Raw genomic sequence first — 17,053 nt, forward strand, 5'->3', positions numbered from 1 at the left:
TGTTTTAATATTACATGGAACCTGGTCAGAGGGTTTCCTTAGAGCGTTTTCACAGCCGATAGTCCAGTAGACTCGGTTTAACTGGAGACCAAAACCGTAACATTTAGCTGCTGCAGCTCACTTTAACGCGCCACTGTTTCAAACAAACCAATTCCTTTGAAATACTTGTTCACCCCTTTGCCTGTGGTGGCGCTGCAGCAAGAACCACTAAATAAAACCACTGAAGAAAACATGCGCACAACTTCCTTCATTGCAAAATGTAAACAAAAATGTCGAGGTGTGAGATTTTAGCAGTTGGATAATTGCTATTTTGTCTGTGGTAAAAGATCACAAACCGTTTCTCCTGCTAGAGCTATACTCTCACATTTCTTTTGGTTGTATTTACCCAGAATGCCCTGTGTTGTATCCGCTTTCTGCTTTTGGAGCGGTCTCCAGTTCGCTTGGTGTTCACATATGCATTAAAACTGCACCACAGTTTACTTCAACTGAACCAATAGCTAGATTTTTAGGCAGACCGGAGTTTGCTTTTTTGAATCGCATCAGAGTTTGATGCTCATTCACTCCTCCCTAAATGACCAAAGCAGAGTTTGATTAAAGCGCACTAAACTGGGCTGGTGGGAACGTTCCTTACTTGATCACAGTTGGCTTTAAGAAATGAGACGTCCACCATAATTGGATGACCTCAGCTATGTCTAAAAATAAACCTCTAATAAGCATTTTGCTCTTTGAGTGATTGCTTTTATGACATATAGCCTTTCAAATGGGTATTGAATAATTGCAAAACACCAACGTTTGTTTCTCTTGAAAATTAATTGCTTTCCATATCAAAACTGTAGCAAAAAGGCACACCTTTTATTTATGCTTACAATTTGTACAACAGCAGTACATTCATCACAATTCAATAACACCTTCCTTAATAAGCAAATATTTCATCTTGTTCCATTCTTTCCTCATCACGTACTTCTTATCAAAACAGGTAAATTGCTTTTCCATCATGTAGAAATGTCAAGCCCAGCAACTAGGACATGCAGTGGGGAAGTGATTGCAGCAGCTGGCCCCGCGCGCCGGGACTTCACAACACAGGAATAAACATTTCTCTGCTGCTTTGTCCTGTTTGCTTAATTAACCTGCCTTCCTGCTATCTCTCTGAGCGAGGCGACGAGAGGAGCAGAAATGAGTCAAGCCTTCACATCTGTCACCGAGACACACAATGCAATTAAAAGTTAATAGACACAGACAAAGGCAAGAAAAAAAGTACAGTTTTACCCTTTCTTCTCCTCTTTTGTCACCAGAGTTTGTTTACTGAACCCTTTGAAGTCCTCCTCCCTGCAGCCTCCTCCCCCATGTCGCCTCTCTGCATCCTCTGACAACGTGACGCAGGTACACAATATTGAAGATGAGCAGCGCAGGCGCCACAGAGGAGGCAGGTGAAGTCAAAAAATATTCATTTCAAATTGGATTTTCTTTTCTGTTCGCTATCTACTGAATTGCATTAGTGCACAGGGCTGAGAGTGCGGCGCGATGAGGGAGGACCCGTCCGTCGTGCGGCAGAAAGACTATTGAAAGCGTCAGAGAGGAACCAAAAGCACATCAAATCAATTCCAGCAGGCGAGGGAAAGCAGGCCCAGGTTGAGGACTGGGTGACACATGCGCCTCTGACGGAGATTATTTCCCTCCCCTCCCAGCTTCCAACCTTTTTAATCTTATTTAGCTTGGCAGCACATGCAAATTATTGTGAATTACCGGAGATAGGTGTGACGAAAGGTGGCTGAGATCAACAGGAGAGGAAGGTCAACACGAACATTTTAGAGGCAACTTTGAAGACGATGGTTACTTCCTGTTAAGATTTTGTTGGCCTAATATTTCACCCTGGAGTCTCTTTTACCAGTTTTTGTGTTAAATGCTGTCATACATGTGCAATGGGTTAGTGGAATGACACCAAATCTCTGCTGAGGTTTTGCTCCAGGCTAATTTTTAGCGTAACCAATGCTATTAGATTTTCCTCCATAAAACTTGATACATTTTCACATATTGTCCATATAAACATTAACATTTGAACAATAATGTACATTATGTATGTCTGGTAAAAGGTGATACTTTGAACATCGGATCCCTAGTTATGTCTAAATGATTTAGCATGACAATAAAAACATATCAAAATATTCCTTCATTTCCTCACTTGTACACTTAACAAGGTCAGAGTAGATTGCTCGCAAAACTGTATTATATGTAACATACGTTGTTTTCTGATCTAGTAAATTAGGGTCTTAGGTTGTTTTCACACCCAATAGTCTGGTAAACTCAATTTCTAATTTCTCTCTCAAACATTATGTAGCTTTTATTTAATGTGTCTTATTTATTGCAAGTGTTATGATGTTATTTTTTTCCATTTTAACCATAACTGCTTCTGAAGGGGAAATGCAAATGCAGCATGAAACTCCTACTTTGCATAAAATCGGTAGATTGGAATAAAACTCAGTATTGACCATGTGACACGCCCAAAACAAGAAACATTCACATTCACTGACCTCCAGGATGAACACAGGAAGCTGCGTAAGCTCCTCCATCACAGAGGCGTGATACTCTGTCTGACTGAACACCGGCGCCTCGTCGTTGCGGTTGACCACCTGAACCACCACCAGGGTCTCGTTCTCCCATTTCCCATCAGAAGCGACCAGCCGCAGCTCGTAGCGCTGCTCCATCTCGTAGTCGAGCGGCTGAGCTACAAAGATGGTGCCCACCTCTGGCTCCACGTCGAAGGTCCCCATGGCGTTTCCTGAAGTGATCTGGTAGCGCAGCTTAGCGTTGGCGCCTGGATGGAAGAAATAAGAGTCTGGGTCAGTTTGAGCTGTTTCACTTTCTGCTCTCAAAAACTTTCTATCCGGGCATTTTATTATTGTCTGTGTATTTAAATGTCAGTTGATGAAAAAGAGGCAGTTAATAATATTATTTTATTTTTGACATGATCACAAAAAGACGAATAACCTTTAACACGATCTTTAACTTTTTGCCATTATGGCCAAAAATGTCAAATTGATGACAGTCATGGGTGACAGACTTTTGTTATTTTTATGTATTCAATAATATACTAAACATATAATATTTTAATAAAGCACACTAGTCAAATTTTAGTAGTAAAGGAATCTGTAAGTCATTGTCAATCCAAAATATAAACACACTATAAACTTGCACAATTGCTGTTTTAAATGACGAGTAAATATTTAAAACCTTTTTTGGGATTAATTGAAGAAAAATATGTTTCAGGAAGAGTTTTAATTAGTCATATAAAAAGAGTTTTAATTAGTCATATAAAAACAAATCACAATTTCGCTACATTCTTGGATTGTGGACGGAGGGACAAATCAAAATCATCCAGAGGACCGCAAATGGCCCTCCAGCCCCACTTTGGACATCACTGCTTTAACACAACCTGAGTTGCATGTAGCTCTTCTTCTGAAACTTTACTTTTTGAATAGTATTGCAGGAATTGCTGGCAAAAGAATATTATCTTTGATTGGCAGAGGAAACAGACACACACACACACACACTGATGACCCATGTGGACAGCAGCAGCAGATATCACATCTCAGAAGAAAACAAGCATCTTCCTCACAGTGGGGCTCATTAGATGCTCACGCTTTCAGATCTTGTCAGCATCAGATCCGCTCATCGAGTTGTGATGCAGTACTTCAGAGAATGTTACCTTGGCTGAAATTATTTTCCTGGAGATTTAACATGAATTTGATATTTAAACCTTAACCTAATCACAAAAATTGCATTTTTACCTTTGACTACCTATTATGTGACCATTTAAGGAGTATCTTTCCTAAACTGAGACAAAGGTTTAGATATTTAATTTTTATGTAGCTTTGACTTCATATTTTCCATTCCACTACTCAGTTTTAATTTGTTTGGTGCTTTAGTTTTTTTTTTTCTTAGTTTATATTCTTAGAAAATGCTTAGTTTTCTAAGGACCTCAATTGAAATTGTAGTTTCAGTGCTTTTGGGATACAAGTTTCATAGTAGGAACAAAACTGGTTTTAGAAAATGTTAATTTAGGGCAAATGAATGACCATACATTCCAGGAAAGTATAAAGGATGGGGGAAAATTTTAAAAAACTTCGGTAAACACAATAACATAGAGCTTTTCAAGTAAACTTTAAGGTTCGTGGCCTTTTCCTCTCTTCATAATGTCCCATATATTTTACCGTGTTCCACTACAAGGCACTTCCTGTTGTCTAAAACAAAGATATATTCAAAGTCATCCCACATTGGACTCTGGCGCTTTCTCTGACTTTTGTTGACATGATGCTAGGTCTACACCAACCAGCATTATTAAGGATAATTTTACCGATATTAGAAGAAAATTCGCTTGTAAAATAGCTTGAAATAATTTTTGGGATTGCTTGAAAAAAAAAAAAGAAGCAAAAATTGTATAGACTCAGCAATAATAGGCTTCCTTTCTTTAAAAATAATTGCTGTATTTAGCCAACTTTTATCAATTAATTAAAGCTGATTTGGGTGCACCAAAACCTGCTTTTGAAAATTTATAGAAAATTTAAAAGACTTTATGTCAGCAATAATTTTACCCTTAAAAATAAAAACGTCAAATATCTGGACTGAGTGGACCACATTGATGCTGGTTACAAATAAAAAAGGTTAATATGGATGCAAAACTCCTTCACCCACTATGACCCTTTCATCTGAAAAAAATTAAATCAATGTGATTCTTTTCTTTAATAATGCTATTTTTAAAGATGAATGTATTATGGAGTGATGAATAAATCTCCCTCTTCCTCCGTTTTCTGGTATTACTCCCTCCCTTCCTTCCCTTTTGTCCTTGGTTTCTTGTCTTGTTACCTTGACTTCCTTGTTAACTTCCAAGCCTTCCCTCTGGGTCTGTTACTCTTTTTATTCATGCATATTTCCTTCTTTTCCTTAACTATTTTCTGTCCACTCAACATTTACATTATTACCATTTCTTCTATCCTCCTTAGCTCATCTTTTGTCTTCTTCAGCTTTTCCTCCTGTTTTTTCCCCATCCTTTCATTCTCTGTGTCTCCCCTGACATCTTGTTTTTCCTTTTATCTCTTTTCCATTTTCAGCTTTCTCATATTTTCCCCTCTTTTCCCATTTATACTCCTCCCCATCCCTTCTTTCATTCCCTCTATTGGCCTTTCGTCTTCTCTCTTGATGAAGTGAAAAAAATGCCAACACACACACGGATGAGGTAAACACACACACACGCCCACGCCCCCACACAGAAGCATGTTCATAGCCCAGAGGCAGGTCTGTCTGGGTCCAGCTTGCTCTCTGTTTACCGGCACCAAGGAGACTTTAGGAGACAAACACCATCTGTGGAGACATGGAAGAGCTTCATTACGACATCGTGTCTTTCTGTGTCTGTGAGGAAAAGTTTAAGTGCACCGGTCCGTCTCAGCCTCGAAGCGCGATCTGTGGTGACATTTGAGCGAGCGGCTCGGTGTGCGTGTGTAAATGGGAGTGCATGTAAATGTGTGTAAGGGGAGTAGCTACAGCGGTTTTTCGCCTCCGGCAGCCTCCCTAATGATCAGCCTGGCCATATGGTGTTGCCCTCCCCACACGTACACAACAGCACATGTGCACACACGCATGCACACTAGGGGACAGGGTTGATTTAATTCACAGCCTAGCAGAGGACCCAAAATTGAGATTAAGGTCAGATCTCTGCTTCTCATGAGGTGGACCGGAGGGGAAATTCGTCCCTGAGCACCGACTGCAGGTCAACACTCTGACAAACTAAACTCTTCACTTTAAAACTGTGTAAGAAAATTCTGAACTGAATGTTACCTCAAATGGTGGAAATTCTTTAACAGGCTGTCTGCAGGTTCCAGCCAAAATTAAGACTTTTTAATGCCAGCTTGAATGAAATTTAAGACAGAAAAAACTATTAATATAGGGGCTTGTATGGGCTGGCAACCAGTGCTAAAACAAACGTCGTCCAGCCAACGGGTGATTCATTTGTACTTACCAATAATAAGATGCAAAAAAGGCTACTTAGCTAACAAGAGTATATTAGCAGCTAGTTACCATTCGCCTCAAATCACAGAATGCAATACAGATGCCTGTGTGTGATTCTAACTATTGCCTGACAGAAAAGTTCCAGAAGAAAAAGAAAAACTACATATAAGATTTCAATAGTCCTGTAATGACAAATTTTAAGACCTGTGATTAACATATTTAAGGCCAACTTCCTTTTTTTTAAAAAATTAGTTCACAGCATTTTAAGGTCTTAATTTTAGGTGCATAAATTTAAGGCGTTTTAAGATCTTTTTAATGCCATGATAAAAAAAAAAAATTTAAGACAGAAAAAAATAGAAATTTAGGGGCTCACATGGTTTGGCAACCAGTGATAAAAATTAACATTGCACTCACCCATGATAGAAGCTAGCTAGCCAGGGCATACTAGCAGCTTGTAACCGTCTGCCTCAAATTGCAGAGCATTATGAAGATGCCCACGTGCGACTACATGATTGAATAGTTCTGCAACGGCAAATTTTAAGACGTGATTAACGTATTTAAGGCCAACTTAGATGTTTTTAAATTAAGACATTTTAAGGCTTTAATTTAAGGTTTACTAATTTAAGACTTTTTAAGGATGTGCATACACATTGTTGAAGTTTTTAAAAGAGCACAGAAATATACTGCAGAAATATTACCTTACTCATTTTTTAAGTTTTGAATTTTCTTTTCTGAAAAGAAATTCTGAACCCAGTATGATCCGGGTGGGGAATCAGTAAAAATTTTACCAACCTACAAGCAAAGAATTACACACAATAAAATTCCTTTTAATTACTTATTTTGCACCTTATTTGACTAAAACCCTCATTGCACATGACCCTGAATAATATAAACATGAACATTTGAGAGCAATGTGTAAGTAACATTTCTAAACTGACTGAAAAGATGTGTTACCATTAATTTGGAGCAGAGGTAGACGCTGTAATGAAGTAATATTGGATAGCAGGCCTTCTTTTCATTTATTAAAGTTTTTAGTTTTTTTTTAATTGCTTTGTATTAGAACTAAAAACAGTGATTTTTGTGAGGCAGATGTTTGCAAAGTGACATGACTTCTGGTCAGCATGACACGACCAGTTACTTCCAATCACACGTTGCTTATTATCACTCCACCTCTCTGTTGCGGTAGATGCTTGTTCGTGTTTACTAAACCCCGAGGCGACACTTAACTGAAAGACTGAACTCAGCAGAACTGATAAAAAGCCTCTTGATCTCATTACCCGACACTCTTAGTTCGGCACATTTTCCACTAGGAGGACCAAATGAAGCCAGAAAACACGACGGGCGACGAAAGCTGCTGCATCTAATCAGCTTTATGGGGAGTGGGGAGGTGAAGAAGGGTAATCTACACCCACCCATCGCATCCCCTTCACCTCACCTCTGCTAATTCCAACAAACACTGAATCAAGCTGAAATGAATGCAGGAGTTTGATCTAAAGTGTCAGTGTGTGTATTTCCGCTGTAAATGTGTTTGTTGTACCCAGTTTATACCAGGGCTGAAAGGTCACTGGTCCTTCAACACCTGTCAGCTTTAACAACAAACTGTGCTCATAATGTACAACACACACACACACACACACACACACAGTGAAAAAGCCAAGGTGACAGTACAGCTGGAGGATAAAACCTTCAGTACATTTTATAGCTCATCAAGTCTCAGTGTGCAGCTTTAACTCTTTCAGGAGTTTGATTCTTCATCCTGTGTGACCTTCAGGAAAACATGCATCCGGCATTTACATCAGAATCGGCAGGTGTGTATGAGAAATGCCTCAAGCCAAGAAACAAATCGGCTCACTGGTAAGGCAACCTTGAATTTAATCACAATAGGAACAAGATAACAAATTTCTTCCTGTAGTTTAAGACACACCAGCTGTGCTCTGTGAAACTATCTGCTTCATTGAACATTTTTCACATCATAACATTTTAATCACAAATGCCCTTGTGGGATTTTAAGCCTAAGTATTACATCCCACACAGTAGTGGGAACACTTCCACTAACCCATTAATGTTGTAATAGAGGAGTGAAAATGGAAAAAATGATCAGAGAGATGGGAGGACCTGAGCTAGTTTTTCTTTAGCACTTTGAAAACATTTAGCTCCACCTAAATGTCTTTTTCCAGCTGTTTTGAAAACCTCTACTTGAATAAAGTTTGACATCTATGTTCAGGTTTTGATGATAAACTGTTAAGAATTGTTCAAGTGGTTAAATGTTTATCTAACATCCATTTTGAAGTGGGCGAAGACTGTTTGTAGTTCCGCTTCCTCTCCACACATACTCCTTTTTTTTCCAAGAAACATAATTGAACAAATGTCAAGCATCCAAACAAACAAAAGAAGCATGTAGAAAACTTCAACACAACCTTTTTATAAGAACCAATAAACAATAAATGGATCGTTTTGAGAGTTGACCAGCTCTGATAAAGAAATAATATTTTCCCATCAAAATATTCAACATGTAGAATGATTGCTTAATACACATGTAAGTAAATGCATGCAAATATTTATGTAAAGTATGCATCAAGAAAAACATTTATACAATAACTCTTAGATGTATTTATTTTTCAGTTTATAAAGAATTATTCTAAAAAAGACTAAAACGCTGTGGAAATTCCTATTACTGTGTAACATTATTTCTGACAAAGCCAATAAGTTGAGACTCCAACTTTTAATTTTAGTGACAAATAGTTGAAGCTAAGCGAATCTTTTATTAAACATTGTTTGCTTTTCTTATCTATTTGCAATTTATTTCTGAAAACCTCAGCTGCATCATGAACATGGGACTAAAATGAAGCAAAAACATTAAAGTCCATCTGATTCTCTCACGATCCCTGATCCGGCATCGTCGTTGTTTTTGTCACACCAGTGACTGCATGTAGGAATTAAACGGCCTGCGGCTCTGGACCACACGGGAGCACAGAGACCAACATCAGCAGAAACGGCCAAATTAGCTCGAACGTCCCCTTAAACCTTCCTAACTGGTAGCTAAATGGTGGGCCTACTGGGATTAACTCAAACCTTAAATCTGATCCTCACTGAGTCAGCAATGGGAGTGTCAGACAGAAGTATCTGTTTGGGATTTAACTTGTTTTCGAATCTCTCTCACTTCTCTATAAGGAATAATGTGTTTTTCATCATCAGCGGTAAATTAAACAAATTCACTGGTCTGATTGTAAGTTAAACCTACAATCAGGCAATCACTAAACCTACAATCACCAAAAGGTCAGTGATCTGATCCAAATGATAAATTGAATAAATAATTACAATGTGTCAGTGCAGCAATTTAAGGACGTCTTTAAAGCTGTTCTTTTACATATAACCAAAAATCATAACGGTACAATCACACCTGACAGTTTTAGACTGGATGCCACTGGCTCATTTTTTAAATATAGTTTTAACTTATGTAACTCACTTTATTCATGAAATGAGATAATAAGAAATGACAATGTCAGATCTAGATTAACATTAATTCAACTGTTGGGATACCTGAGCTGAAATAATTATAAAATATTGATAAAAATGTATAATTTCACTTTACTTGAGTGGACTAGATGTTGATGTAAATTTTTTTTGTCTTTTTTTTTTTACTTGTAGCTGAATGATGTGTTTTATACTAAATATTTAACTAAGGTTTATTGTTTTTTGTCATAGAAAAGTGTAACCAAATGCTACTGATGCTTTCTCTCTGTAAAACTAAAATGAAATTCTGTGGTATATACATATTTAATCAACACAGCATGTGTACTCTGCTGCGCTCCTCCCCTTGTGCCTGTTTTCTGTCTCATTCAGAGTAATAAGGAGCAAAAACAGAAAAAAGATAAATAACTGCAACTCCATTCCCATTGTTTGTGCTAAAGCCTCATTAGATGTAGTTTGTTTATAAACTCAGGTATTTATTCATTTTTAATGTATGTTTATCGACCTGCCTGTATTTTTTTTTTAAACTTCTTAGTTTGTTACCTGGTACTTTAATCCTACTAATCATTTTTGTTTTATATATTTGTTTTACTAATTTTGCAAATAAATCTCACAGCATTAGAGCATTTTGATTCTAAATTACTGTCATTTGACTTATTTTATTACAATTATTTTATATTTTGTATCGGCTTTGTTCATCACTCAAACATCTTTAAAGTATACTTTACAATAAAAGCTGAAGTAGACATAACTAAATGGATTGTGATAATAAAAAACAAGGTATTTTAGCTACAGCCATGGTCTGCTGATAGTCCTGAAAGGATCTTGATGCCAATTAAAAGTATTCACTCACCTGGATGTATTTCCCTATTTAGTTTCTTTTACAAATCAACCAGATCAACAAAAATCAAACTATTGACTAGTGTTAATCATGCCAAACCCAATTTTACCTCTTAAATCTAATAACTTAGTTAAAAACTACAAATATTTGTGACGACTGATGAGATGAAACTCTGAGGACAGGATTGATTATGTGTCTGTGGCTAGCAGTCAATAAGAAAGACATAAATATAGAATATTAAAAAAGAAAATAAGCTATGACTCGCTCACCAACTTTACTCCACTGACAGCCTTAGTAAAGAAAATCTCAGACTCTCAGAGGCTGAAAACAACACCAAACAGCAGTAAGAAACAAAGGTATGGAGAAAGAGAGGCTATACTTTTGTTTTCTGATATTTTTGTCCTTTTTCCTCCTGCTGCTTATTGGTTTAGAGCGGAGGAGGAAGAGGAATGAGGGACAAACAAACAAAGAGACAAACATCAAAACTGTCGACCTCAAGGGAGCAGCAGCGCTCGCTAACGAGCTGCGACAGCGAGAGAAGAAGAGAGAGGAAAGGCGCAGAGGAGGTATGGAGAAGAAAACAAGGAAAGGAAGCAAGGAGAGGAGGAGGAAAAGACCACAAGAAACAGGAACCTGTTTTTTTTCCAGATAATTTCAAGCATTAAGATAAAGTTAGTTCTGATTTATGCACATAAACATAGCAAAGAAAATTGTAATTCCACCAAAAACAGCTCATGCATCTTCCTGTTACTGACCAGAAGGAGGCCAGCTGTACACAACAACAGTCCCAGAATCAACATACAATATTTATAGTCAGACACAACACTAAAACACACACTTCACCCTTTCACCTCCCAGTTCATCAGTTGCATTTGTGTCATTTTTGGCAACACATTTGGCTAAATAATTCACTACGTAAGCTGCGTTGGAGTACAGTAGAAATATAACAGAGTTATTACATTAAGATGTTTGTGTTTTAATGCTGCCTTGTAATGCAACACATTATTCAGACTGTATATATTCAAAAACATAGCATACGTGCAAGTAATGTCTTATTACAATCATAACTTATGGTGTATAAGGACATGTCAGTTTGCTTTTACAGCTGTGTGTCTGTGTTTACGTCTTTTTTAACTCAGCCAAGAGCGCTGACTGTCCGCCAGCTACAGAGGAGTTTATTTTCTGCTCTGAATCAGTTTAGGACCTTAATGGGAAAGAAGAGAAAGAGGCTTTATAAAACCGGACCAAAGTGGTTCTGTGTTACTCCTACAGGACAAGATGACCGGATCAGTGGGACTAGTAATCATTTCTATTGGTCATGATGGTAAGAGGAAGCAAACATGTCTACAGCTTTCATTCTGAGAAGATATGAAAATAAAAAGTAACATCTTTAAATAAACCTGAAAGGGCAGAAATGTATTGTTAAAAGTCTGATAATACAACAAAACAATGCAATAAATGAGAAACAAAAGTAGGAAGAGAACGACAAAATGAACAGATAAAAGAAGACCAGATGAGATTATGGTGAAACATGAAGGGAATAAAACTCCATTAGTAGAAAAAAAGATTTATATTATAGAACAAAACAAACAATGGGAATAAAACCAGAATTTGTGTCACTTTGCCACAACCAAGCAGAGAGCGATCCAAAAACAAAGCCAGAGTCAGACTGACCTTCATCCTCGTCGTTGGCTGTGACAGTGATGAGGACGTAGCCCACCTCCTTGTCTTCCTCCACACTGACCTCGTACATCGGTTGGGCAAACGCCGGAGCGTTGTCGTTGACATCGGTGACAAAGATCCTGACGTAGGCGGTGTCTGCATGAAAGATCAACACAGAGTGTATTTGTACACTTAAATCATCACTGAATTTAGGAACTTCAGGATGCTTCTGCATCAAATGTCTACATGTCTCACATAAACCCAGAACTACAAACAAAATTGGAATTTGGAAGCTGCAACTTAATGTATGAAAAGGGCTTCAGAAATCAAAAATCAATGTTTTAAACTTGAGAATAAAAAAGGTTTATGCTGCACTGGTTAAGTAAGTAGAAAGTCAAGATTAATTCAATTATGTAGTTTATATAACATATATATAAATACTATATAATTTATATACAGATATATAATATTTATATATCTATATCACTATTATATACAAAAAACAACCAAACAGAAACAACAAACATCCATATAATTTTGAAAGGATGACTTTAAAAAGAGTTTTGTGATCTTTTTTTTTGGTCAACAATCCAGACAGAATTAAGCCAGATGTTTGTGGATGAAAACAAAAATGTGTAGTCTCTGAAATTTGGACAAAAACTGAATATTCGCAAGAATGTATGAGAACATTTTAGCCCAGCATTGACTAAAGAAAATCCACGACAAATTTAAACTTGTCAATTCAATTCTTAATTTTTTTTTTTTAAAGAAAGTGTATCCTAAAAATATAGTTCAAATAAGTCAATAAATGTATGTCAATGTCTGATTGGCACTTTTAAGGCATTAATGGCGTCACACTGATCACTTTAATGCCTCAAATGCCAAATTCTCTGCATTTTTTAATTAGGTGTATGCAATAAGAGAATGAGATGATGACTCTGGGGGGTACCTGTGTTTGGCTGGCCTTGCTGGCCCGGTCGGGCTGACTCTGAACCATCCTGAGACTGCACCTCGATCAGGTAAGAAGCTTTCTGCTCACGGTCAAAAGAAGCACGAGTTACTACGACGCCGCTGCGGGAATCGATGCTGAAGTACTGAGAGTCTCCGCTCTCATCCTTCAGGATCGTGTAGTGGATCTGAAGAGAGGACGCAGAGAACAGGTTACGAAGTAAGAAGAAGAGGATGCAAAAATTCTGCCAAGGGATCAGAGTAAAGGCTTGTTACCATCCCATGCAGACCCGAGTCGAGGTCTGTCGCTGAGACCTGAGCGACCGATGTGCCAATCTGTGCTCCTTCAGGCACCGTGGCCTCGTAGGTGGATGACAGGAAGAAAGGAACGTTGTCGTTGACATCTGTAATAGAAAACAAAGAAAAATTTATTATCCCTAATTTTTCTGAATATTATTGTTGGCAGAACAAAAACTGTTGTGTCTATAAAACTGGCTAAGTTGGATTTAATCCAGACCAACTGTTTGGTTTTTGCAACATTTTACTCTACCAAAGACGATCAAAGAGCACCAGAAATGAATAACAGAGAAACAAGGAAAACAGAAACGTCTTTGCTCTGAAGTCCATCAGAAAAGAAAGTTGGAATGGGTCTCTCCTTGGAAATGAAAATTGAGTTATTAGCAAGGAATTATCCTCATAACACCCTGAAATGTCCACAAAGAAGCTTGTCAGCTCACTTTCAAGCTCCGCTAAACCAATTAGAGCCTCCAGAGTGGGTTTGTTCAAAGCCAGTCAAAGTCAGGAAGTGTTTTCTCCTCTTTTCTTCCCTCCACCCACCTGCCCACAGATGCTGATTGAGAAATGAGTCACTTTTGAAATGAGGCAGCATGGAGCTCACACCGTTGATGTTTTTCCTCTTTTCTTTCTCTGCCACAGACGATCACCGAACCTCATTACTCTCAGTCCTCGCCGTTTTCCAGGGCTGTCGCTCATTACGTCTGAGCTGCTCCTACTGATGGCTTCTGCTCTTCACAGATAAACTGTGACTTTTCACATGCAAGTGAATATGCAATTACTTTTATATGGTTCAAACTGCAGTAAATTAGAAAACTGGGGTTCTGGATTTAAAAACAGAAGATCAGCCAAAATAGATTTTATTAACTGTCCCATTTCTGTTATGCTTATGTGAGTTCATCAAAGATTTAGTTTTTGTCATCGCGTCTTTTCATGCTAGCTGCTTGTGGTTTGGAAGACATTGAACTGTTTTATTATTTGTTTTTGAGATATATCTGACTCTATAGATACAGCTTCAAAGTCTTTAATAAATAATTTTTTTGTGCTTGTGGACTATGTTTTTATTTGATGTTTATTAAGATGGTATGCTAACGCTAACATGCTTACTCTGTTTGGACACAATTTTGTAATTAAGTGTGAAACATATTTCATTTCAGTTTTAGTTAATCATGTGCAGATGAAGCTTAAAGAGGAATGTTTTCCTGCTGCTTCATAAACCTTTCTGCAACAATGTGAAATTAATGATAGACCTGCTAACATCTCCACACAGTGAGCTGCACCAACCAAAACAGTCTGTCCTTTACTGTTAATGTCATTGTAAAGGGCAAAAACGCATATTTGTTTTGAGGAAAACTCAAATTTCTTAGGTCAATAACATAACATGCATGCACTATAAAACAGTCTTAAAAGTTAAAAATACTGACTTCTTGGTTAACAATTTGGATGTCGCAGACATAAAATATAACATTAATTACAAGTATCAAGAGTTGAATTTATTTACAAACTCTAGCATAAATTATTTTTAAATATGTTGATTGGGACTGAATCATCTCATCACCTTTCATTTTCTCAGTGTCAGGGCCATTCATAAATTGTCATGATTGAAAATGTCTTCAGTTCAGCAACAACACAATTAAGCACTAATCCAAAAAATGTTTTCTCTGTTTTGAGTCTATTAAAAATGATGTAATACCTGTTTTACACCAACAGGGGGAAATAATGTCAATAGTACCAACTTCAGAACTATAAAAGTAAGATTCTGAGCAAGGCTAAATGATAATAGGCTAAAGATTTGTTAGGTTTTTAAAAAATTGTGTTTCCTACGTTGACTCTCACACTTCTTTAACTTTCATTTAAATTTAAAATGAAATAGCTCAAAATGAAAGAGATGTACAAAGTTCTAAATCAAAAACTGAGTTTGAATTGAGATAAAAGGTGAAAACAAATGAAAATCCTTGGTTTGCAAAACCATCCATGTCAGCCTCACCCTATCCATTTTTACCTGTCACATTGACGTAAACAGTGGAGAAGGATGCAAGAGGCACGGCGGCGACGTTTTGCACACGCACTCTCAGCGTGAAGAAGCGTGTCATCTCGTAGTCGAGGTTCTCGGCCACCAGGATCGACGCCGAGCTGTCCACCCGGTTTGGTTTGATGTAAAACCGCACCGGCATGTTGGTCTCTGGCACCAGGCCTTCCTCCAGATTGTAGGTCACCCTGGGATCGCCAAGTGGAGACGTTGCCTTGATGGTCTGAATAGAAAAATAGGTTTTATTTATTAAAGTGCCAGGAGCAAAAAAAATGTGATCACAGAGAGGGATTAAAGTTCACTTTTAGGTTACCAGGTTCTGCTTTTATGTTCCACATTTGATGGTGCAGGTTGGATCAGGTAGCTCTGGTCTTCTCTAATGATTTATTTAAACTGTTCTTGTTTAAATAATCTATTTAAAGCTTATTATTTGGTAAGTGGTGGATAGAGAAGGAGAGGGGCCTTAAGTTAGACTGAATGTATTCAATAATGCTCAGGAAAAATACGAAATGTCTTTATACAGCCAGCTGGTCTTCTGTATATACTTTGAGTTCATATTAAAGTCCAGAAATAGAAACAAGTTCCATTTTTTTACTGTGAACCTCAACATAATTCATAAAGAAAATCAAGCCAAAGAGGATTGTTAGGGTTGGTGAGAGAAACCCTGAGTGCATCATTGCTAACTTTTTATTGATTTTTTTATGTAATAAGCAAAAGGTGTGAACTTCCATGAGTTTAAATTGTCTTAAATTGGTCATCAATTAAGCACAGGAGCTTAATTGAAGATAAACTGATCTTGCTTTGAGGATATATTGATGCAACTACTGGCTGAGAAAAAGTCTCAAAGGAAAGTAGACCCTCATTTCCACCATGTAAGAAAAAAATAAAACCCCAACAAGAAGTTATAATTTAATAATTTTCACATTCAGTCCGGATTTTGAGATGGAAAGTCTTAATTATGATGTTCAAAGTCATAATTATGTGATATGAATTCATAATTATGACTTCTTGTTGGGCATAAGTTTAAGATAAAATCATACTTATGAGATTCAAAGTAATAATTGAGATTCAAAGTGATAATTTTGACTTTTAGCCTTAATTTTGAGATAGAAAGTCATAATTTTCACTTTCAAAGGCAGAATTATGTGATACCAGTCATAATTAGGAGATTCAAAGTCATAATTTTGACTTTCAAAGGCATAATTGAGATTCACAAGCATAATTTCACAATAAAGTCGTAATTATGAAATCCTAACTCAATTTTGATTTTCACTGGTATAATTGTGAAACAGTTCTAATTATAAAATTCAAATCAGAATTAAAATTCAGTTTAGTTTTCAGATTAAATGCTGTAATCATGACATAGAAGAGTAAGGCATCTTTCAAAAACACAGTGGTTGTCCATTTTGTAACAATGGCTTTGAAACCAGAAATTATGACTTTTTGTTGTTTTTTATTTATTTATTTTTTGTGGGAGAAATGCCACTGAAGTCACAGATTATTGTGTCTGTGTGCATGTTTGTATTTTGTCCTTCAGAGATTCCCATCCATGCTGCGTAAACAGTTTCCATAGTTGAGTGACGTCAACTCACCTTACAGTTCAGGGTTTTGACTTAAGCAGCACAAACACATACTGAGAGTGTTGGAAACATAATTTATAAATAAATGTCCACTAAAACAATATAAAGGTTGCATGGGCATCTGAATGAGACTACTCCTGGTTCCCTCTCTAGGGTTTCTTGGCTGGCAGGAAGAGACTCCAGAGGAGATCCAGATCTATGTCTTTTGTAGCAAATCAACACAGAAAC

General features: G+C 37.2%; 1 protein-coding gene across 1 annotated transcript in view; it reads right to left on the reverse strand.

Moving 5' to 3' along the window:
- The window catches only part of si:dkey-22o22.2 (neural-cadherin), a 126,857-nt gene that overhangs the window by 27,054 nt on the left and 82,750 nt on the right, over window positions 1–17,053 (reverse strand). Inside the window, exons 13-17 of the mRNA XM_044115781.1 lie at window positions 15,219–15,468; window positions 13,199–13,326; window positions 12,924–13,110; window positions 11,987–12,130; window positions 2,529–2,812 (exon numbers count right to left, since the gene is read on the reverse strand). Of these exons, the coding sequence (XP_043971716.1) occupies window positions 2,529–2,812; window positions 11,987–12,130; window positions 12,924–13,110; window positions 13,199–13,326; window positions 15,219–15,468 (993 nt within the window). The remainder of the gene's footprint in view (window positions 1–2,528; window positions 2,813–11,986; window positions 12,131–12,923; window positions 13,111–13,198; window positions 13,327–15,218; window positions 15,469–17,053) is intronic.

The sequence above is a fragment of the Gambusia affinis genome, linkage group LG05 (genome assembly GCF_019740435.1).
Source record: "Gambusia affinis linkage group LG05, SWU_Gaff_1.0, whole genome shotgun sequence".
Taxonomy (NCBI): Eukaryota; Metazoa; Chordata; class Actinopteri; order Cyprinodontiformes; family Poeciliidae; genus Gambusia; species Gambusia affinis.